General features: G+C 46.1%; 6 protein-coding genes across 6 annotated transcripts; 4 read left to right on the forward strand and 2 right to left on the reverse strand.

Annotated features, from left to right (window-relative positions):
* Positions 1-1,826: 1,826 nt before the first annotated feature.
* N7520_010299 (glutamate-cysteine ligase) lies at positions 1,827-2,518 on the forward strand (the record flags this gene model as incomplete). The annotated part of the gene is made up of 2 exons (XM_057144232.1): positions 1,827-1,946; positions 2,003-2,518. The coding sequence occupies 2 exons, from the start codon at positions 1,827-1,829 to the stop codon at positions 2,516-2,518; spliced, it is 636 nt and encodes a 211-aa protein (XP_056989986.1).
* A 2,116-nt stretch (positions 2,519-4,634) lies between these two features.
* Positions 4,635-6,498, reverse strand: N7520_010300 (Dyp-type peroxidase; the record flags this gene model as incomplete). The annotated part of the gene is made up of 7 exons (XM_057144233.1): positions 4,635-4,891; positions 4,941-5,357; positions 5,409-5,503; positions 5,553-5,669; positions 5,717-5,806; positions 5,859-6,169; positions 6,235-6,498. The coding sequence occupies 7 exons, from the start codon at positions 6,496-6,498 to the stop codon at positions 4,635-4,637; spliced, it is 1,551 nt and encodes a 516-aa protein (XP_056989987.1).
* A 2,008-nt stretch (positions 6,499-8,506) lies between these two features.
* N7520_010301 (uncharacterized protein) lies at positions 8,507-10,741 on the forward strand (the record flags this gene model as incomplete). Its single annotated transcript, XM_057144234.1, has 1 exon — positions 8,507-10,741. The coding sequence occupies one exon, from the start codon at positions 8,507-8,509 to the stop codon at positions 10,739-10,741; it is 2,235 nt and encodes a 744-aa protein (XP_056989988.1).
* Positions 10,742-12,620: 1,879 nt separating this feature from the next.
* On the forward strand, positions 12,621-13,702 carry N7520_010302 (uncharacterized protein; the record flags this gene model as incomplete). Its single annotated transcript, XM_057144235.1, has 3 exons — positions 12,621-12,764; positions 12,791-12,898; positions 12,953-13,702. 3 exons carry the CDS (start codon positions 12,621-12,623, stop codon positions 13,700-13,702), a joined length of 1,002 nt encoding a protein of 333 aa, XP_056989989.1.
* Positions 13,703-14,495: 793 nt separating this feature from the next.
* Positions 14,496-16,304, reverse strand: N7520_010303 (T6SS phospholipase effector Tle1-like catalytic domain-containing protein; the record flags this gene model as incomplete). Its single annotated transcript, XM_057144236.1, has 2 exons — positions 14,496-16,145; positions 16,200-16,304. 2 exons carry the CDS (start codon positions 16,302-16,304, stop codon positions 14,496-14,498), a joined length of 1,755 nt encoding a protein of 584 aa, XP_056989990.1.
* Positions 16,305-20,497: 4,193 nt separating this feature from the next.
* Positions 20,498-21,962, forward strand: N7520_010304 (uncharacterized protein; the record flags this gene model as incomplete). The annotated part of the gene is made up of 7 exons (XM_057144237.1): positions 20,498-20,582; positions 20,628-20,849; positions 20,906-20,976; positions 21,029-21,145; positions 21,211-21,381; positions 21,434-21,528; positions 21,593-21,962. The coding sequence occupies 7 exons, from the start codon at positions 20,498-20,500 to the stop codon at positions 21,960-21,962; spliced, it is 1,131 nt and encodes a 376-aa protein (XP_056989991.1).
* Positions 21,963-22,003: the final 41 nt, after the last annotated feature.

Here is a 22,003-nt window from a genome sequence, read left to right on the forward strand (position 1 = left end):
ATGGCAGAACTTATACTGCCGATTTGGCCGACGTTGGCTTTCTCCACACGGATTCTTCGAGAGCCTTGAATCTCGTCATTATTTGCTGTTGCCAAAGTACAATAGCGCACGACTACTAAGAAGCCTATGTAGCACAGGAGAGCCGATCGGCGAAGTCTCCACAAAGTGCTCATCATAGCTTTTCAATTCTTAAGAGCGATTGCATGAAGTTCATTGACCAGGGTCAAAGAATACAAATAGAGATGGGTGTTAGTGCTTGTGGCTTACAGCCAGCTATTTTAGTGCTATTATTCGCTTTTTGACAAATAGAGGGTCCGAGAGGCACTATATACTCAGATAAGCGGCGTTAAACTTGGAAAAATTGCATGTGGAAACACTCATAACTAGATTATTCAAAGCTTGACATTTCACGTATGAACAAACCTATCCTGTGCTTTCAATTGAGGAAATGGGCTCTCAATTCTCGGACCTAAGATACTCCAGAATCTGCTCCAACCACTAATGGAGTAGATGAAAATGTCCCAGCATGGGTATGTCAAGGTGATCAGCATCCATCGGTAGAGTCCCTAAATCAATGAAACTTCTGGTGGACAATGGTATTCCCGCAAATGTGTATCCAGGCCTCATAGAGGAGCCAAATCTTGGACCCTTCGCCTGTTTCATTCCCGACAAGACTGAGCCTGATCTTGGGCCCACAAATCCTTCTCTGTCACTATTGGGTATTATGAAATGGGTTGTACCACTGCGAATAGGCATGCACAGTTTTAAGTTTCCCGCGAATATGATGGCCCACCGCTTACTCCTATAGTCTTTCCAAGAAGAAGATCTCGGCTAATAAAGCAAAGTTAATTTGCTTTGCTTCAGAGGTGACAGGTCCAGTCCACTTAGGTGCTTGTTGCTGACAAAATAGCAATGTATTGCGGTTTGGAACTGTATAAACATCTCGATGATTACCCGCCACTTTGAGATGATGAGGTATGCAGATAAGGCTTCCATTGGTAATACTTTCGTTTAAATTACTATCATATGTTGCAGGTCTAATATCTCATTGTATCGTTGGATCGACAGAACAAGACGGCGACTTTGGCTTTGAAACAGCAGGATGTCTTGGATAATTGGGAGGGACTTCCCAAAGAGTACGTTTGGTTTCTTGCACAAGAAATATTCATGTATGCTGAAACAAATCTTATAGCCGCCGGATGGCTTTCCAACTACATCCTGAGTCCAAGATATTCATGGTGGAAGGAGTGGCTGGACCCCCATTTGGAGACAGCATTCAGGCTATGTCGCAGATAGATACCAGAATGAGAGAGCGGTAAAGTTCCCGTATGATAAATATCAGGGGGAATCCTTGTTAATGTCGTTTAGGTGAATAGCGATCCAGACCTGCATGGGAACAGATGAATTGCCTCTCACTATCCCCATGTTTCCCCGGCTCGGAGCATCTGGAAAGTTCACGAGTACTGAACTCATCAGCAGCAAGAGGCTATACTCCCATATTATGTCGCAGGATCTGTTTAGCCATTTTGAACGGTCCAAAGTAACTTTCCGATAATTTGCGGGCTCAACGTGGTAGTATCGCCGAAGCAAATGTACCGATATTTGGAGATATCAATACAGCTTGGCCATGTAAGGATGAATTGGTTGATTGGGTACGAATGAAAGTACACACATCACTTCCACTGCCTACGCCCACCTTTAACTGTTTTTTGCTCGACCATTTTGCGTGGAGTGGCGGAGTTTGTGGGTTACAGACTACTTTCCAAGCCAAAAACCTGGAGGAAGCACGCTCGCTACATAATCAGCTCTGTCCTTTAAGTGCAATCATGTTGGCCCTTACAGCAGGAAATCTGTGCTATAAGGGATATCTGGTTGATACAGAAAGTCGCTGGCATGCCACAGATGCGTTGAACGATAATCGAACGATGGAAGAAATTCTGAGCAAAGTTGGTTTCGAGAAATTCATTGTTGTGTATAAATATGCTGATCATGCTGATTACAGACCGTTGTGGGAAAAAACGTCGTTACTTCCAATATGCGGTGGTCCTTCAGTCCCGTGTATGCCAGCCATGATGATCATATCCCGGAAGGATACCAATCCTATAGCACTGGGAATGCAAAGACTAGAGCCCTGTTCGAAGAAGCCGGAATGGATGTTAATCTTTCTGAATTCTTCTCGCACTTATTAAAATACGACCCCTTGATCATAGACCCGAAGCATCTCGACCCTGAATCGCCCTCGGATACATATCATTTCCATGCTCTCATTGGCAGTTTCTGGCTCGATATTCGCTTGAAGCCTCCGCCAGATGGAATGGATATGGGATGGCGCGTCGAGTTTCGGCCTTTGGAAGTTCAGGGGACTGATTTCGAAAAATGCCGCTTTGTCGTATTCATGGCGCTGATGAGTCGTACGATCTCACATTTTGATCTGAGCTTCTATATTCCCATGGAACTTGTGAGCGAGAATATGCGTCGCGCTGTGATGAGAGACGCCGTCAATCAGAATCGGTTTTGATTTACAGAATGTGTTCTCTCGGAGGTATCGCGAGATTCTTCCTCAACATCTTGCTGGTCAGGCAGTGACTCCAATCCAGGTAATGATTACAGAGACATGTCGGTAAAGAAAATCGTCTATAGTTGTGGTGACGACTCTCCAGGAGGCCCTGGATTAGTTCCCCTAATCATTTCCCTCTTAGATGCTAAAAAAGTTGATTCAGAAACTCGAGATGTCCTCAATGGCTACTTGACATTTGTAGCGAGAAAGGCATCTGGGGAGCTATGGACGACGGCGAAGTGGACAAGACATTTATTCAGACATATGAAACGTACAAAGCAGACAGTGTGGTTTTAGAAGAGATTTGTTGTGACTTAGTCTGTGCCATTGAGGAATTTGCACAAGGTAGGGCGTGTGGACTTACTTTCAAGTTGAAGTAAGTCATCAAATGCGGTGCACTAGATGAAGGAATTAAAACATCTCGTCACCTTAGCTGTCGTAATTTTGTACAAGAATGACCCAGATTTCCCTCTTGTAAAATGGTTGTACATGAAGACAGCATTTGTTTGAGGTTCGGTAAGAAAGTGGTTGCCGGTGACCTACTTGATTACCACGGCCAGCGGTAATTAGTCTTAAAGCTCGCTAGGTGTCAAGGCATCTTAAGTACAACCGCAACCATGTTTCTCTAACTTGATGCCAGTCTTTATGATATCGCAGATCAGATCTGGGTTCTAAGATACCATGGATTGACCTGAGCTTCTACTTGCAAAATTTCCGACAGAGCAAAAGGTGCTCCATCGACGAAGATATGAATGTCAGCACGGAGGGGTAAGCGGAGGAAAGCTGCCTCTTGATTGAACTGTGCGTCATGCACCCCAATGTGATTGAGCTCTCAGACATGACTACCATCCCACTCATGGATGATGATCTGGATCCCGCAGCTGATTGCTCCATGGCCGTCTATACTATGTGCGTCGACTTTAAGCAGGTGGAAATCGTCATCATCTCGAATGTGAAATCGCCAAAGACCTTTAAGCGAGTGTTAAACATTTGCTGGAGAAGGATTTCATAGTTAAAGAGTGGAATTCGCACACTGAAGTGTCAGGCTGTCAAGACCACGGTTTCAGTGCCAACCAACGAACAAATTTATCTAGGATTTCCGACTTTTTTCGTATATTGTTTGACAAGGTGCTGTGTTGAAGCTTGAGATCAACTTGTCTATCAATAATTTTAACCATATATTCATTTCGGCTCAGCCTATATTATTTCTTCGTTGAGATATGGACGCCAATTTCGAATATTACCATGAGTCTATTGGGTCTCTAGCTTTGATGAAGCTGGTCAATCATTACCTGCCAATCTTTGACCAAACGTTCTCTCATGTAGATAAATGGTCAACTGGACATGTAGCTTCGTAGGTTCTGGGAAATTTTCCGCCGTGGTGTAATCCAAAATATCGGATTTAATAGCAGGCCTGCAAATTGGTTCCCGGAAGCACGGGAGTTATTGGCGTAGCCCTTTATTCTATTGGACAGGGATGGGTAACCAGAGTGTTACACAATAAAGTGAGAAGGCGAATTATTTGATCGTTCCGTAACTTACGGCCCGAACCCCAACGTAAACTCAGCGTTATCCGAAGTGCTTTGACCTGCTTGGACTACAGGCCTAAGAGCCCATTGGCCGAGCCCCACCATACCTTTGCGTGTCTAATTCGCTACTCAGTATGTCGCTTCATGCGTGTTGTGCCGTGAGAGGACCCGAAGTATCAACACTCAGAGCCCATGCAAAAGCCTCAACCCACCCTTGATGTCAAAATGCGCTAGCATTATTGTCTCTAAGTTGGATGTTCGACTGCCCAGGCAATAGGACAACTTTCACCAGAACTTGCTTTTTGCAATTAGAAGAGCCATTTTGGAAGAGCGGGAAGGCAAAAAGTAAGACACTATCACCAGCAATCTCAGGTGATTTAATATAGAATGAGGCGCACAATATAGATCATAATACCCTAAGCATGACAGGCCTGCCAGGCGGTTCGAGCCATTAAGCTACCGGCTGCAATCCGTGGTTACTTTCATAGAAAAATACGATCGCAACTTGATATATACCAATGAGCCGTAAAGTAAGGAATTCTTTCCACCTAATGCGGCGCATTGCAAAACCAGCGGAGGCCTCGAATGGACGGAGTAAAGAAATATTCACCACCCCGCTGATCCACCCAAGGGCTAGTACCAAGCTCTAGCTTGTAAGTTTTCTCGTGATCCACACCATCGTAAAGACTGATATGACCTTCGGGATGATCCTTACGCTGTCTCTGGTTGATGAACGGGTCCATTCCAGGACCATCCTTGTGAGCTCTCTTCTTGGATGTCGGGAAAACGCTGTTGCTAGCCCAGCCTTTATAATTGTCAGCCAAACTCAAAATTATGAGGGCAATGGTGCTTACGAGTCATGAGAAAATTGAAACCATCGCGGATATCACTCTGGTAACAGGTGAAGTAGATACCACGGCTCTTGGTGGTCTTTTCCGTCTCGTCAGGTCCAAGTTCAGGACCGAACGTTATACCACGCCGCAGGATAACGCTAGCATCTTCCTTGTCAGGACCCTGGTCAGGTTCTTCGTCGCTGTCAACTTCCAGATCTGGAGGGTTGCTGGTATCGTGTGCCAATGGATCAGTAAATTGGCCGGCGACCAAGTCGTCGTCCTTGCCAAGGTCGCGCTTGTGGTCTGCTCTAGGGCGCATCTTTCGGACGTGCGCGGCAAACGGGCACCCTAGAATGCTTTGTTTAGGCCGGAAATCAAAGTCGTTCCTGAAGGCGAGGCTCGCGTCGTCCTTGTCGGGAGTTAAAGCCACAGGGGCTCCTAGAATTCATCAGTGTTATGCGTCAGAGGACAGAATGCAGGCTCCAATACCGCTCTTCCAACGTCCCATCAAGTGCGCTGCCAATTTCTCCGCACCATTCTCCCCTGAGTAGTTAGGAATTTTCTTTGCTGCATTCTCAATAAATCTAAACATAGTAAGATTGAATTCTATCGTGAGACACTGGTGAGACTTACTTATTGAATTCGGGAACCTTCTCGTCAAGTTGACGGAACACAAGGAAACTGCCCTCAACAGACCAAGGGGGCGTAGTGTCTTTTCGTGGATCTCCTTCATGACCCACGAAGATGTATCTAACTCAATTAGCTCAAAGCCTTTCGAACATAGATTAATGACCTACCCTGGAAGACAAGAAAGCGGCTCACGTGGCTTCGGCTCCGGGTCCAGACCCTTGATTTGAGGCTGCGAAATGTGGTCCTCAAATCCAAAGCTGGAGATCATGTTAGAAAATTGTAGCCCAATCTATTAAGGGAAATATTTACTGTTCTCTGCCACGAAACTCTCCTGGCCGACGCTGTCCATGCTTCACAACCACGGATTCCAGACTAGTCTTGTTCAAGTCCCTGAGATGGAAGTTGGTCTCAATCTTGGCGATTCCCTCATTAAGGCTTTCCTCGCCGGAAGCAGCGACGATAAATACCAAGTCAATGCGCCAACTGTCATCATCCTTGGGGTTTCCAGGAGGTGGTTTGAACTCTGGAAGCAACCTCTCGGGGATATCGGCCCCCTCGAAGATAAGGTCGCTGTACATGCCCTTTTCGAAGAGGCCGTCATTGATTTGCGCCAGGTTCAGCTTTTTGCATTTATTGTTAGCATGCGATCTCGTGGCTGAGGAACTCCCTGAAAATCAGAACATACCTTCTGTAATGCCTTCTGGCTGAACGACACATTAATGCCCGACATGGGAATTCTTGTTGGCCTGCCAGACTTCTCTGCCGCGTCGATCTTCGACAAACGCTCTTCACACTCCTTACCAGTGGTGATTTCCCCGATAAACTCTTTGAGGTCATTGCGGAATCTGTTCACATTCGTGATCTTGTAAAAGAGGTAGGACTCAAACTCCTTGGGCATGCGCGGCCAGATACCGCCCTGGATGTTGCTTTTATCCACTGGATGACTCATTGCTGAAAGGTTATTGTGAAAATTCCTAGAACGATTGATTCGGAGAAAAGCTGCCAATTTGAGGGAGGCTTTCAGTTCTTATGCATCATTTTTCATCTCCGTGAATTGTTCCCTCGATGTAATTGAGAAAACATGTGGTGTCCAATAACATCATCTCGATTGCAATGATGGGTCACCACTTCATCGATCTCATCCACTAGTACTCGCTTCACTTTCCTTCAAACTTTGCCTCTGTCCGAGCGAACCATCAACACTCCCAATCTGGGTTACTCACTGATTCTACACGGGTGGTCCTGCCCCGCTCCAGACATCTAACTCCGGTTTATCAGCGGGGCTTTGATATGAATGACAAATAATACTGGCGCCAATTTTGTCATTTATAATATCGATCATTATGCAGTGGAACTGGATAGGCGACCGTGGCGTGTCTGCACGGGGAGTACGGAGGGTGGATATATTATCGGCAAAGGTCAACAAATCAGAACCTCATTAATCATAATAATACCAGAGTGGATTCTAGTAATATGCGCCTACTTGCTGCCCGCCCCTCCAAGCTGAACTATGGATAAAAAAGTGATCGATAAAAATATTCGGGGCACTTGCCCTCTTGAGATGGCCTAGACTGTACTTTTGATATATGATGTCAAAACCCATGCTGAAAGCCACAATAGAATTGGTCGGGAAACCCACAGTTCGTGCAGTGACGTACTTTAAATGGACGCAAACAAATGTTTAACCATATTAAATAGGTTGCGGACCGCTGGCACGGGCCCGCCCTTGTGGGTCTGTACCATTCGACCGAGACGATCTTGATTCAAAGTTCAGACGCAGTTCGATCGACTTAGTATGTCCCTAATGACTAGCGTGCAGTACGATCGGTTAGATACGAGCAAATCAAATTCTGTGACTACGAAGCGATCGTCCATGATTCGCCCCGTTATGACGAATTGGCGTTCTGAGGCGGAAACAAGTGGCGATGTCTCAGACGTTCAGGGAACTGGTGGGTGGGGTTGCATCAGTAGCTGCCGATCCAACACCTAGATAGGTATGCTAGAATTCTCCCCGGGCCCCTTGTGGATCTATGAACTGACTCAAAATCAAGAAAAAAAAATGCAGATTTCCTTGGCAGCTGAGGTTTGAAATCACAACCTAATTTTCACTTGGGTCATCATCTATTCATTTATTGGTCTGCATTTTGTTATCATATATATCGGAATATCATCATGGATTGGATCGGAAAGATACGACAAAGTTGTTTTGAATTTTGCACAGACTGACAGTTCTGTTTTAGATCTCTTCTGGCGTAACCGAAGAAAAGGTCGGAAAATTTCTATCCAAAGATGATGAATTCTGTGGCGTTTGTCTTTAAGAGCTCCAAAGGTGAAGATCACCAGCAAAATTGGATATTTCCAACGACCAAGCGTCTTACGATTCCCGATTCCAAAGCTCCCGCATCCATCAAGGTGGGGCATGTGTTTTAGCAGAGACGAGAATCTCTCGTAGGTTTGCGCTCATAAAGTTTGGCAGACAAAGTGGAGAAAGCAACTTCGGCAGTAATATCATGAGTCCCTCTGCAAATAGAATTTCTCGCGACAAGTTATGGTTGACTACAGCGACTATGTTGAAATGACCCCTAAATCAGATCATAAATGGGCTGGAATAAAGTACTACGATTGTGAGAATAAGACTATATACCATCGATTATCGGTAGGTACTCAAGTAGGTATTCGTACTGTGGTAGATGACATGGCCGCTGGAGTCAACCGTAGTCGAGTGAGATCACGGACCAAAGTCCATGATGATCGCATCCATCCAGAAGCCCACATCGTCCGCGCTATGGAGCGGTGGCGGTCGCTAGCCGCTGGGCTCAGCTCCACAGGTTCCCTAGAGACCTCGCCTTAGCTTCCTCTTCCTCATTTTTACTTTTGCATTGAAACCATTTCGTACCGTTATAAGTTCCCAGACGACTCGTATACGATGCACTCAACAATTTGTTTCTTCTCTCACAATGAAGATCCCATACGCAGCCAGTCTCCTTTTAGGAGCTGTCTCCGTCGGCGCCCACAAACCCGCCGAGTACTCCTACGAATCCACTGAGGAGAACCGTCCTGACCTGAACGGTCAAGTCACCGGTGAAATTCAATGGCAATCACCGCCTGTCAATTCGACTCTCCTGAATATCAAACAATTCCGCACGACCTGCACTGGTCGGAAATGGGGTCATTACTGTGAACAAGCCGTTGACGGCAAGAGTGACACCTATTGGGAAAGTGACAACCTTGACAGAGGGCCACCATGGATTTCAATTGATCTCAAGACCGTGCACAACGTCAGCGGCTTAACGATGCTGCCTCGGTTGGATGACAGTGCCACTGAGGGCCAGATTGCCAACCACCGTGTCTACCTCAGCAAAGATGACCGGAACTGGGGTGAGCCGGTGGCTTACGGAACTTGGGGTAAGAACAAAGGCATGAAGCTCGCTGCTTTCAACCCCACAGCTGCGCGCTACGTGAAACTGGTCGGTGATACCCCCCGTCTGCCGGACACACCTGAGGGGTGGCATGAGCCTGCTATGATCGTCAACCTCGGAATCTACGTTGCCGATTACAGGCTCCCCATTGAGCCCGGCAAGGGCGCCTGGGGACCAACACTCGATTTACCCGTTATTCCTGTTGGCGCGGCCCAGGAGAAAAATGGTCAAATCGTGCTCTGGTCAGCTTGGGCCGATGACCAGTTCTTTGCTTCCCCCGGTGGCAAGACGCTCACCACAACATGGAACCCCAAGACCAAGACTATTGAGCAGACTGTGGTCGCCGACACCCATCATGACATGTTCTGCCCGGGCATGTCCATGGACTTCAATGGAAGCATCGTTGTGAGTGGCGGTGGTGACGCTGGTCGAACAAGTATTTTCAACGGAGATACCTGGGAGTATGGTCCGGACATGCGCCAGCCTCGCGGATACCACGCAACCACTACTCTCTCCGATGGTCGAATCTTCGCGATCGGAGGCTCTTGGAGCGGTGGCAACAAGGAGGAGAAGAACGGCGAAGTGTACAACCCTATCAAGAGGAAGTGGTACACCCGCTCTGGTGCCAAGGTTAACCCTATGTTGACCAATGACCGACTGGGTCGCTGGCGTGCCGATAACCACGCCTGGCTGTTCGGATGGAAGGACGGAAGCATTTTCCAGGCTGGACCGAGTATGAAGATGCATTGGTACACTGTTGATGGAAGCGGCAGCACCACTCTCGCTGGAAGGCGCATGGATGACCAGGACGCCATGTCGGGCAATGCTGTCATGTATGATGCTGTTCGCGGCAAGATTCTAACCTTTGGTGGCCAGCCTTCGTACGATGGTTCTGACGCCTCCAAGAATGCCCACATCATTACATTGGGAACCCCACTTGAAGAGCCTCTTGTCCAAATTGCTGGCAGGGGTTCTGGCGGCGGAATGAACTTCCCCCGAGTCTACCACACTTCCGTTGTCCTTCCCGACGGAAAAGTCTTTATTGCAGGTGGTCAGGCATGGGGACAGCCATTCAACGAGCACACCGTCCAGTTCTACCCGGAGATGTACAACCCCGAGACGGATACTTTCGAGCTTTTGAATGGGCACAACATTATCCGTGTCTACCACAGTATTTCCATGCTGCTCCCGGATGCGACCGTCCTGAATGGTGGTGGTGGTCTGTGTGGGAACTGCTCTGCGAACCACTATGACGCACAGATCTTCACTCCTCCCTACCTGCTCACTGCTAGTGGTGAAATGCGGGAGCGCCCCAAGATTCTCACCGCTGATGAGCGAGTCATCGTGGGTCGGGATTTGAAATTCTCCTCTGACAAGCACATTGCATCGGCGTCTCTTGTTCGACAAGGAACCACCACCCACACTGTCAATACTGATCAGCGTCGTGTCCCACTTGAGTTGGATGCTCATGAAGGCCACGTCTTCACTGCCAACCTTCCTGAGAGTGCTGGTATCTTGCTTCCTGGCTGGTATATGCTGTTTGCTTTAGATGCCGAAGGCACGCCCAGTGTAGCTACTATGGTCAAGGTTGAGCTGCCTGAGTACGCAACCATCGAGCTTGAAGAAATGATGGAGGGAGATAGCGATGATGGAGAGCTCGAGGATCATGCGGAATGTGAGGAAGAGGAGATGGCCGGAATGATTTCTGCTATCCTATCCTCGCCTGGTCGAGTCTGGAAGTCGTGGAAGCCTCTTCTCGTTTTGCAGGGTTAGTTTTTTCAAGCGAACCTATCGCACAGAGTTCCAAAGACAGTCTTGTCACTTTCTTCACCTAGGAAAGCTTAATCGTCATAGAAGTATTGGAAGGATGAATTTGTCTTGAGAGATTCAGGGTTTTCTTGAATAGCTTCACCGCATTCTGTGAAATCATCGGAGCTCAATCCGCCGTTGTAACAAATAAACCCCATTCTCCTATAACGCTAAGGAATTCCAAGAGCAGTATTGAACTAGACCTAAGACCCAAATGGATGTGCCCACGTGGAGGCCCGATGGCTGAATGAATAGAGGGGTAAATAGAAAGATGTCGTGGCTGGCTGAGCCATCACTCAACTTAAGTCCCATTAGCAGTAAAGCGCTTGATGTTATAGCGGCCTCCGATTGAAGAAGCTATTTGAGTAAGCGCCTTTCTCACAGCCCATAGATTTTAAGCCAGTAACTTACGATCCAGTTATAGCTATTAGTCATCTGACTAATTACTGCCTAATTCCAACGTTCCAGCATCATCACCGGTCACATCTCCCGCAATCTCAAATGCCGCGCATTTCGCACTTCTTGTACGAATGGTACGATCGGAGGTGAGGAACAACAGAAGCACATCACGGTCGCGCGGGGTTGGCACCCCATCAAAAAAAAATACTCGATTTTGAACACCTATAAACATCCTTTCTGGTACTCAAAATGATTCAAATTTAACTTTGATCAAAAGATAGAGAGTGCGGAATTACATAGTAAAATAATTCGCTTTACACGGTCTACAAATAAAACTGTAATGACTATAGGAAGAGAGACTGTAATGGTGTGTATATTACAGTTACCCCTATGGGTTAAAACAGAAGAACGAACATAAGTCAGAGGCTGAATTTCATCCATATGCCGTTCAAAATCTATCGTTCGTACTCTACTATCATTCTTCATCGCCTTATTGATTGGCTCTGTTTCATGGTAGTATATATTCGTACGACCTGCAACAACCCCCGGGAGTGATGTTCGCTCGCATGCTCGGCCATCTCCGTGCCTCAGCTCCACGATCGTCCATTCAGGCTGATGGAGGATTACTCGGACATCCACCATAGCTAAAAGTTACTGGATCAGACAAGACCAGTCTCCCCATTAACACACCAGCAGTTATAGTTAACACAGTCATCTATATATCATTTATCATGGTGGACACGTAGATGGGAAATGCTCACTATATTCTTCGATATCCAACTGCCAAAGGATGGGAATAGATTCTAGAACGGTGTGCTGCGCTTCTTTACGTATTGTTTCCCACGATATTTTGGTGGTCGGAATTAAAAATGCTTCCTTGTGCTCGGTTTCTTCATGGCGAGGATTCGCCTAAGGGGCGCACCTGGTGGGTACGTGGCGTGATGGAAATTTTCAGTCTCCAACTCGGGGCCGCATGCATGTGATGAAGAAATGGTAAACGACTTCCATTTGGGTCAGGGTCTTATTGCCCCGACTCGGATTTCGGAGGGAATCTGAGAAATGTTAGATGCTTGATTTTGGGTAGGTGGAGTAGAGCACACTTCGTTTTCTTTTTCCTTCTGTTCATACCCAATCGAATATCCGACCTGGATACACACAGTCGTCACGCAGTTGCAGGGTTAAGATTCGTGGTTGTCCGACACATCAACAGCACTGCGGTGGATTTGTAATCAACAGTTGCATATGGAGAGGTAACTCGCTGGTGGTCAGATAATCCAACACTGGATTGATCTTTTTGTTTACTTTTTGTAGATCAAAAATTGCCCTTACCTTGCCATCTCTTTATTCACCAGGCTTTTACTTATCAATTGCAGATCATTTGAATGTAACTTTATGGTTTTCTCTTAAACGTCAACTCAAATCGCGTCAAAATACGTCCCCAACCATGGAACAGCAAATAATCGACAACGTCCGGGTCAAAGACATCTCATACTACACAACAGCCCAGACACCTCCAGCTGGCATGCAACTGGAAGGATCAGTCAAGCTGTTCACTCCCATTACCATCCGCGGAGGACCCTTGCAAACCGTCTGTTGCTCGCATCCCTCTGTCAGTACTCTGCGAAAGATGGCTATGCCACTGATTGCCATATTGCACACCTAGGCGGAATCATCCAGCGCGGCCCGGGGCTCGCAATCATGGAATCCACAGCCGTACAGAAAGTGGGCCGCATCAAGCCTCAAGATCTTGGTCTTGATTAAGATGATCAAATTGAGCCGTTGAAACGTATCACCGAGTTCGCTCATAGCCAAAGCCAAAAGGTTACTATTCAACTAGCCCACGCCGGTCGAAAGGCTAGTGCTGTTGCTCCGTGGTTGAGCGCCAATGCTATGATCGTTGAAGAAGCTGGTGGGTGGCCAGATCAGATTGTTGCCCTGTCGGCCATTCCCCTTGAAGAAGGAATCAGTATCGTTCCCCGGGAACTCAGCTTGAAGGAAATTTCTGCGCTGAAAAGGGACTTCGTGGAGGCTGCTAAAAGGGCCGTAAAAGCCAATTTTGATGCAGTTGAGATTCATGCCGCCCACGGATATCTATTAAAGCAGTTTCTGAGCCCTGTCAGCAACAAAAGAACAGATCAGTGTGGAGGGAGCTTTGACGACAGGGTCAGACTACTTTTAGAAGTCTGTGAGACGATACGGGCCAGCATTCCAGAAGAGATACCTCTCTTGATTCGGATAAGTGCGACGGATTGGCTTGAGTTTGAAGACGACTTGAAGAAAGAGTTTTCCAAGAGCTGGACAGTTTCCCAGTCGGTTCAGCTCGCTTCGCTTTTGGCTGACAGAGGTGTTGACCTGGTTGGTATCAGCTCGGGTGGTGTGCACGCCAAATCTGCCATTGCAATCAAACCAGGCCCTACCTATCAGGTACATCTGGCCCAAGAGATCAAAAAAGCCGTGAGCGATGGACTACTGGTAACAGCATTCGGGGGTATCAAAACAGGGCCTCTGGCCGAGGACGTGGTGTAATCTGGTATTGATGTAGTGCAGGCTGAACGCTGGTTCCAGCAGAATCCTGGCTTAGTCCGTGCCTTTGCTAATGAGCTAGGTGTGAAGGTGAGAATGGCCACACAGATCGATTGGAGTTTCGAAGGCCGTGGAAAGGGGATAAGTAAGACTTCGTGATCAAAAGTCACAAGGCGACATACTTCAATGGACTCACCCGTTTATTGTACCTCATTCCGCCACTTAAACAGAACAGGCTTTGACTAACCTGAGCCAATATTTTTGACTGACGAGGCCAAGAAATTCCCATTTCTGTCTAGTTTGGCTCCATTTGGCCTGATTTCTGCACGATTGTTAGCATAGTGCAGCGTCTCTTGAGGGTCAAAACGCTTAGTCTGCCACGGTACCAGGGCAGCTTTCCTGTTTAATTGAATTTCTTGTCGTCAAGACAACCATCCTTACTTGTCCTCTCAATTGTCTGTATGTAATTCCAAGTATTGGTAGTTTTCAGTCTGGAAAAATAGATTTCATTATAATACGTCGTTGTGAGGAATGTAGCAGTAATTACATTATCAGCGCTAAGCCTCCATTTTCCATATGCTCGGAAAAGTGGAACTACAATTTATCTCGCTTTTTAACCGAACGCATAAATCAATGTCTTCAACGACTAGGTGACTTCCATATTCAAGATAAGACACTCTTATGTATTGTTTTTGGTGTATTGTTCTTTGTGCAATTAGTCATACTATGTTTCAGTAGCAGCTCACTTGCAATAGCCTACAGGTCGGGCGTTACAAACTATAACATCGTTCTTCAGTCACGCACGTCGGTATGTTTCTCGCACTGGGCAACCATGATGAGCGTGCACCTTCCAGTCCCCGGCCTCATGGCTTGCACCAATTTTCTCTTTTCCTTTTCCACCGCGAATCAGATTTTTTGGTCGATACGTTGAATTGATCTCCAAGCGGCGAATGGCAGAAACATGTATCGTAGCATCCCCAGGGATATCGCGTCTTTCCCCGAGAGGCAGAGGCCATCGAATAGGTCTCCAGGATTGATCTTTTTGTAAAAGCATCCTTCGTACCGGAAGGTACTCTACCATCTTCCACGAAAGAACAACAGGCCACGTCGCACCATGACGATATTGCAAACAATCATGTATTCGACCATTCGTGCTTGCTCTCCAAAGCGCGTATTCAAATTCAGATCTTTCGCCTGTTTTTTCACCATTTTCTGTCCTTTCTTGGTTGGCTTTTCTATGCACTGGATATTTCTGACTGACACCATCATTTGAATCATCAAAGCAGTGGAATTGCTTCAGCTTGTCAGAATCAAAATGGAGCCCTGCGCATTGCGCTTCATGTACCATCCATACTAATGGTACATGGCTTAGCGCCCAGTCTTCGTCTTCACCCAACTTCAATCCACCGCCGATGTCAGCGTGACATCCAGGAAACCAGACTTCTTCGATGTCCTGGGTGGTATCTCTCCACCGCCCACGACAATTAGTATCGAACAAAGTTTCTGGCGATATGGGTACTTGTTCAGCAACTGCCTCGGAGTTACTTGCTGGAATGGTTGAATCCGCAGTCATATGTTCCATGGAAGTCTGGGGCTCTGGAGGCATTTGCTGATCACTATTGTTTATAGCTTGCTGATGTGAACGAGGTGCAGGTCGATAGAACATATCTTGCTGGTAGACGCCCTGCCTAGGAACCTCGTTCAAAGGGGGCCTATGACCCTTAGTTCTAGGGCCCTGGTCAAGAAAGCTATCTTGACGACTGCTGGAGTGTAAATTCCGGGCCTCGTGGTCATGCGATTTGGTTCGAGCTGGCGTACAAATCGGGTTGGGATCTGCCATCGTTTCTTGTCGAAATTTAGCACGATGCTCATCGATACTAACTGCATGTCGAATAACCTTGGCAGAAGTTTTTGTAGAATAAGGAAATGCAAATTTGTTGCGATTCATCTCGAAGTGCGGTATGCTGTTGACGGTGTCAAATAAACCTAGAAATTGGATCTGCGATACCGGGCGACAGAAAGTCTCCCGCAATGCTTTCATGTACTGGTAAGCATCGTCTTTTTCTTTCTGGTTGGTATCCCTGCTGTAACTGCATTGTGCCCATCTGGAAAAGACAAACCAGATAAAACGGACCTTCCCTTCATTCCCTGTCTCTAATAGACCAATGTGATCCAGCATCTCAGCAAGTAAGCGCGCAACAAATGCTCCGCGACTAAAGCCAAAGAAATAAATTCTATCCCCAGGACTGTAAATTCCCATGAGATATCTATAGCCAGCCATGACATGTTCTTCAAAAGTCGAGCCAAAGGCAGCGTCTTTTGCTTTAGTATACCATCTCTGGACGGGATGAGCGTGGTCGTCCTGGGCGACAAACATAAAGCTGGTATTCATCCCAATTCCAGGTTGGTAATAATGGAAGTGGTTTTTATTATCGCGATCAAGCATCTATGCTCACGTAAGTGCCAATAAGAGAAATCAGTTCGTATTATGATCACTTACTCGGTAGATCTTGAGGACATTGCCATCTGTTTCATCTCCATGGAATTTGTATCCTGTGCCGTCAAAGCATAAAACAATTTCCCTGCAGCCTGCGGCTTGATCCATGCTGAAACTTTGCTTTTAATTCTCGGTAATATTTATCATGGGAAAGCTCAAACAAAAATGGACATGAATGAAGTTCTGGTTTCTTTTCAAGCTTTGCAAAGTGGTGTTATCATCGGAAACAGAGTATCCACGGTTGGCATCAAGATGCAACGAAGTTTAGCAGTAAGCTTGTCAAATGGTATATAATTTGTTCGCCCATAACCCTGCACCAAATGCTAGATCACGAGTTCGATTAAGGACAAACTGAGGTATTTTTGAGATTAACCAAGTTGAGCATCACGGTGCAAGAAATCTCATGTACGACGGGCATTTGGACGCACATGGACCCTTCCATTTGGTCGCCCTTCTTTTTAGACTCTTTGTTCATTTCTGAAAGATCTAATTAGGCCACAGTAATCTACGAAGGTCTGGGTAATTGTCGCGGAATGGTCGAGGAACGCTCGCTATTAAGATTTATATAGGTTTTCGTAGGGAATAGAATATGAAGGGCTGAGCCACGTTTTGCGTGACTGGTTGGCCAGTAACTAGTTGGGAGGGGTGACAATCATTTGTAGGTGGCAGTGTAGAATCTGGTACCGATCGTATCTCCGTCACTAAAAAAGGTCTTTGGTAGTGATGTCATGATTTCTCGTAGAACAAATTTGCCCCATGGTTGATCCAGTAAACTTATCTGACCTGTGGAGCCTCAAAACTTCGAAAAGACCCATATATAGGGTGGTGCTCATAAATCCATGGTTATTATGTGATTTTGTGATGGATAGTCAAAATGAGTGGATTATCTGATACCAGCTGTAAGGGACTCGTATTTGATGGAATCTGTCTAAATGAATCAGTTGTGTGACTAAGAGCTGTAACAATAACGAATCAAAGTTCAATGTGCTGTAATCGTGAGTTTAATAACATTCAATGTCAAGGAACCCTACGTGAGGAATCGAGGCTCTCCGATTTTGAATATCTCTCTCACTCTGTAATCTTGGTCTATATTATAATGGTTTTCATCCTCAAATACGGGTGAATACCAGATATAGATTTTTTGCGTCTGGAGTACATGAGCCTAGGTTTATCGCCGAGCCTGATATTTGGGGACATTGCATGTGAAGCAATTCTCTGATAAATGTGATGAGATATGGATCTGTAATCCTACCCCGATGTAGAGCGCATACTAGCTGTAAAATGATGGCACCCTCTTTGAGCGACGCTTTATGTGCCATTCGTTCATGCGGGATATAGATTTCGAATTACTGTAATCTCCTCCTTTCCCTCGGGCCCCAGGAAGAGATGCGGAGGGATTTGGCACAGTGCGCTTGACTTAAATTTGTCAACGAGTCTGCAGAAAAGCTAAAGAAAAAGGAGTTCTCACTGACAATGTGACTTGTCACAATGAGGATGTAGTTCATCGTGATTGTTTCGATTTTGGGAACTGTCATTCACGGCATCGCCTGATCTTCGCCAGCTTCCCATTACAATATCTTTGGCCTTGCGAAGGATTTAAAACATATTTGTCGTGTCACCCGATATCACCGGAAATGATGTTTGATGGACACCTCGTGTCTACTGCCTCTGGGCATATATTTGTACGTTAATCGCGCTGGGCTACACGAATGAGCTCGAACCGAGATTTTACGTCGTCTGAGTTTCGGAATTAATTGATTGGCTCTAGAAAATCACAAGAGTATCACGCGGTAACTATGATCCATGGATATGTCATATGTCCAACCCTAGCCGCAAGCACCTCTGTTGGAGCACCTGTATTATGGTATTGTCCTGTCACGCCAAATCGTAGTACTTAGTATGTGTATCTATAGTACTGGGCTGGGACCCACGAAACTCACATACACATGATATACGAGGATTCGGCGCCAGAGCAACCGTGGCCTAGTCGGGAGCAATGCATTGTGAACCACCGGGCCATCAATTCCCAAAATCCATTCCAAAACTCGGCTTCATCGCATCAGCTGATGGCGGAGCCTTCGGGGCAATTGGGCGAAGTGTCCAAATTTCCTAACTGTTGTATTTTTTTGGAATTTTTTCAGATTCATCCGAGAAACTAATGAGCCGTCCCACCCCGGCCAAACCCATGTTAAGTTGGGCCATGCGGACGTCGAGGTGGACGGCTGCATGAAGCCGCTTGAAAAGCCCCTGGATAGAGTGATAATTAGCGCACACCCAAGCTATAGTAGGCGCCACAGCGCTATATATAAATACCTGCTGTATATCTTGTTCCTGTCGTTCCTACCTCGTGTCATTAAGAGATCCCCATTGCCGCCTTACTCCAGCTCCTGCTTGAGCCCGCTGGCCCAGTGACATGACCTCTCACTTTATGCTTTCTAAAATATTCCATGATTCATACTTTCTCCAGCACTCGATAGCTTCCCAATAGTCTTTACATAATTCATGTATCTTCGCCTATTCAGGAATAGTCCTCTAAGATAAACCTCTCACTATTGGTAAGAAACAGAGGCTGGATGACAGCGAACCACCAGTGAAAGCAGCTCATTCATTACTGGACGTCTTGCCTTTATATGGGCGCATATTCTCCCATCCTAATTTGCTAGCTATAGTCAAAATAGCGCGACAAGGGCTAAGTAACTCTGGTCAAATTTCTGCTTTGGTCAATCCCTTTCGAGACAGACTTGGAATCTAAAAGCCTCACTTCTTCATACTACAGACGCCTTGGGTTTGGAATACCCAGTCAGTACATATCACGCGAAGCAGAACGCAGAAATTGCTACCTTGATCAGACTGCGACCGAATAGACTAGAGCCCACCTAGAAATGCGGGGAATTTAGTTCCTGATCTGCATCAACCTTAGACCAAAACACTCTCACTCTTCGGTTCTCTTTTCTGATGGGTAAGAGAATGTGAAAAATTTGACCGAAGTTTCACAGTAAAGCTGTTCGGGTTCCAGGATTCAGAAGGTTCATGGCAGACTTGGCAGACTTGGCAGACTGGCACCTTAGCTGCAGTGCACTCTTAGAAAACTCCGAAATTCTATCGGCGGTAGGGAATCTTGAACTATGTGGAGCCAATATTTGATGGCCTCTCAATAAACAAGAGCTACTATATAGAAGAGTCATGGGTCAACTGTTTTTCAGTCAGTATTTGCTTTTTTTGAAAAATTGCAACAATTAAAAAATAGCAGATAGACCATGTATGGCGGCACCTTTTTCTTTTATTGTAGAAGTCGCGAAGTAATTGAATGCAGAGTCATAATTAGAGTTAGGATAAACCACTATTAGCGCTAGCTGCCCTGCATGCGATCGGGGAAGCCCGAAAAGGGCAGGTGAGAATGAACCTTGTTAGAGAGTATGGTCCCGTGACCAAATTTGCTATTTACCTCCCCCTCTCATACGACCAATAGAGACCGACTTTGTATGAGATTAGAGTCTTTTCCACCAGTATCAGAGATACGCAGACGTTATAGATCTTCTCCTAGCCAGTATCCGAGGTAATCTCTCAACAAACCTTTAAGACTTGAGAATGACAGAGAAGCGCTATTGGTAAAAGCCTATTTGTAAAACAAGGCAAAAATACATGTAAAATTCTATAGTAGAATCATTGCGATCGTTGCCATCCAAATTTTAGGTATGACTTATTTTCGCACGGAGCCTCCAAGGCAATTAGGCGAAGCCTCAAAATTTGCAAATTCCGATTGATGTTCGGAGTGGATCTCAAGGGTGTCTCACCCAAACGATCTAGTCAGAATGCGGCTGATTTCCCTGATCCACCAGATCACACCGGGCACTGCAATCTTAAGAGATTAGGGCTGGACCACAGTACTGGTCTCACCTGACCCAACAAAGAGCGCACGGCGTACTAGATCTAAATTTTCAGACTAACGCCATCGATGGTTTCCACGTGTTTTGGCCTTTTTCACAAAAAGTCTCCATAGTGCCCTGGTCAGACATGTATGCCGACAAAGAATGAAAACCAGCCGGTTTCCATGCGTAATGCTCCTGATTTCACTGATCCTTGACAACCCTTTTGTATCTGCTCACCGCCGTCATGAGAGTTCACCTATGCTTGCTTAATGTCCTGGCGTTACTGGTGGTAGCGCTACATGCTGCTGACTTAACTGACTTCCCGTCCTGCGCTGTACGTATGGAGTTTTGAAGAATCTATAAGCACTGCTGACTATCCGCAAGATTTCCTGTGACGAGGAGAATCTTTCAAACTGCTCACTTAGCACTAATATGACTTGCTTCTGCGCTAGTGACTCAAGGCTTACCACCTTCCTTGATAGGGTCGAGAGCAAATGCACGGTAAAGGAGTTCTTTAGTGGGTTTTAAATATCTTTGATCGGCACTGGACTAATTGTTACAGCTACCAAACGGCTATACGAAAAGGCATGTGAGGTCACTCCTCTTAAGAGGCCTGCGGTAGTCAATCCTGCCACGTTGATTCCTTTCATTCTTTCCACACTTTTCTTCATCGGCAGAATTTTCGCCAAGACCAACGGGCTTGCAGGGGGATGGGGATTGGATGATTATAGTATCATTGTTGCATGGGTCCTCGGCACTGCAATTTACTTCCTTGATATGCAAAGTAGGATTTACACCAGCAATTTTCCTTACAGTTTACTAAAGAAGAAAAAAATACAGTGATTCGATACGGATTTGGTGCTAATATTTGGGACATTGTTCCACAAGAAGATATCACCATGATCTACAAGGTGCGTGAGGTCTTATTAAGCAGACTTGTATCCATTTTCTAAAGGAAAACAGCTATTCCAAGGCCTGGCCGTGATGTATAAGGTTCAGATCTCTCTCGCTAAAATCAGTGTAATTCTGTTTTTGTTGCGCATCTTCCAAACGCCCGATTTTCGCTACATGTCTTACTTTGTATGTACCACTACCTCCCCGTCAGGCCCGCAGCTTACCGTGTACCGCTAATAATTGAACCCCAGTTGATTGCAGCAAACTGCGCCATTGGTACTTGCTGGGCTCTCATCGATAGCTTTAGATGCATACCAACTCACTTGACTTGGGACGGCTGGAAGGGAGAGGATACCGGAAGATGTATTAACTTTATTGACTCTATCCTCGTGAACTGCCTCGCCAACATCTTTGTGGACTCCGTATGTATCATTCCTGTGGTTTGTCCTACTTTTTGACCAACAGTCTGTACAGATCTTGATCTTGATGCCTGTTTATCAAGTAAGCAAGCTGCAGATGCCTCTGCGGAAAAAGCTTACCGTAGCGTTGATGTTTGTTGTTGGCTCAGTGTAAATATCACTTATGCCCCTTCCATTCCAAATAATTCTAGGAGGTACTAACCGAGCCTTCCAGCCTTACCATTATTGCCATTATTCGAGTCGTTGTTTTCTGGAATAACCGCTGGGGCCTCAACCAAACGAAGGGTCTATACCCACTTATCTACTGGTCCGTCATCGAATGTCAGATCTCAGTCATGTGTGCCTGTCTGCCAGCATCGAGGGCTCTTCTCGGGTACTACTTCCCTGGATTTATGGGCAGTGAATCTCAACGACAATACGCCTCCGGTCCGGATTATTGTGCTACCAATGGATATGCACGCCAGGACAGCAGGATCAACAAATCCGTCAGTTATAATGTGCACTATGGTGAAGTTTCGGAGCACTTCAATGGAAACAGCGATATTGAGTTAGTCGCGACTGACGGCAAAGTGCACCATCGATAGCTATACAATAGAAATATTGTATTGTGTATTCATAAGGTGCG

The sequence above is a fragment of the Penicillium odoratum genome, assembly GCF_028828045.1.
Source record: "Penicillium odoratum strain IBT 22623 chromosome Unknown utg000008l_segment0_segment0, whole genome shotgun sequence".
Classification (NCBI taxonomy): domain Eukaryota; kingdom Fungi; phylum Ascomycota; class Eurotiomycetes; order Eurotiales; family Aspergillaceae; genus Penicillium; species Penicillium odoratum.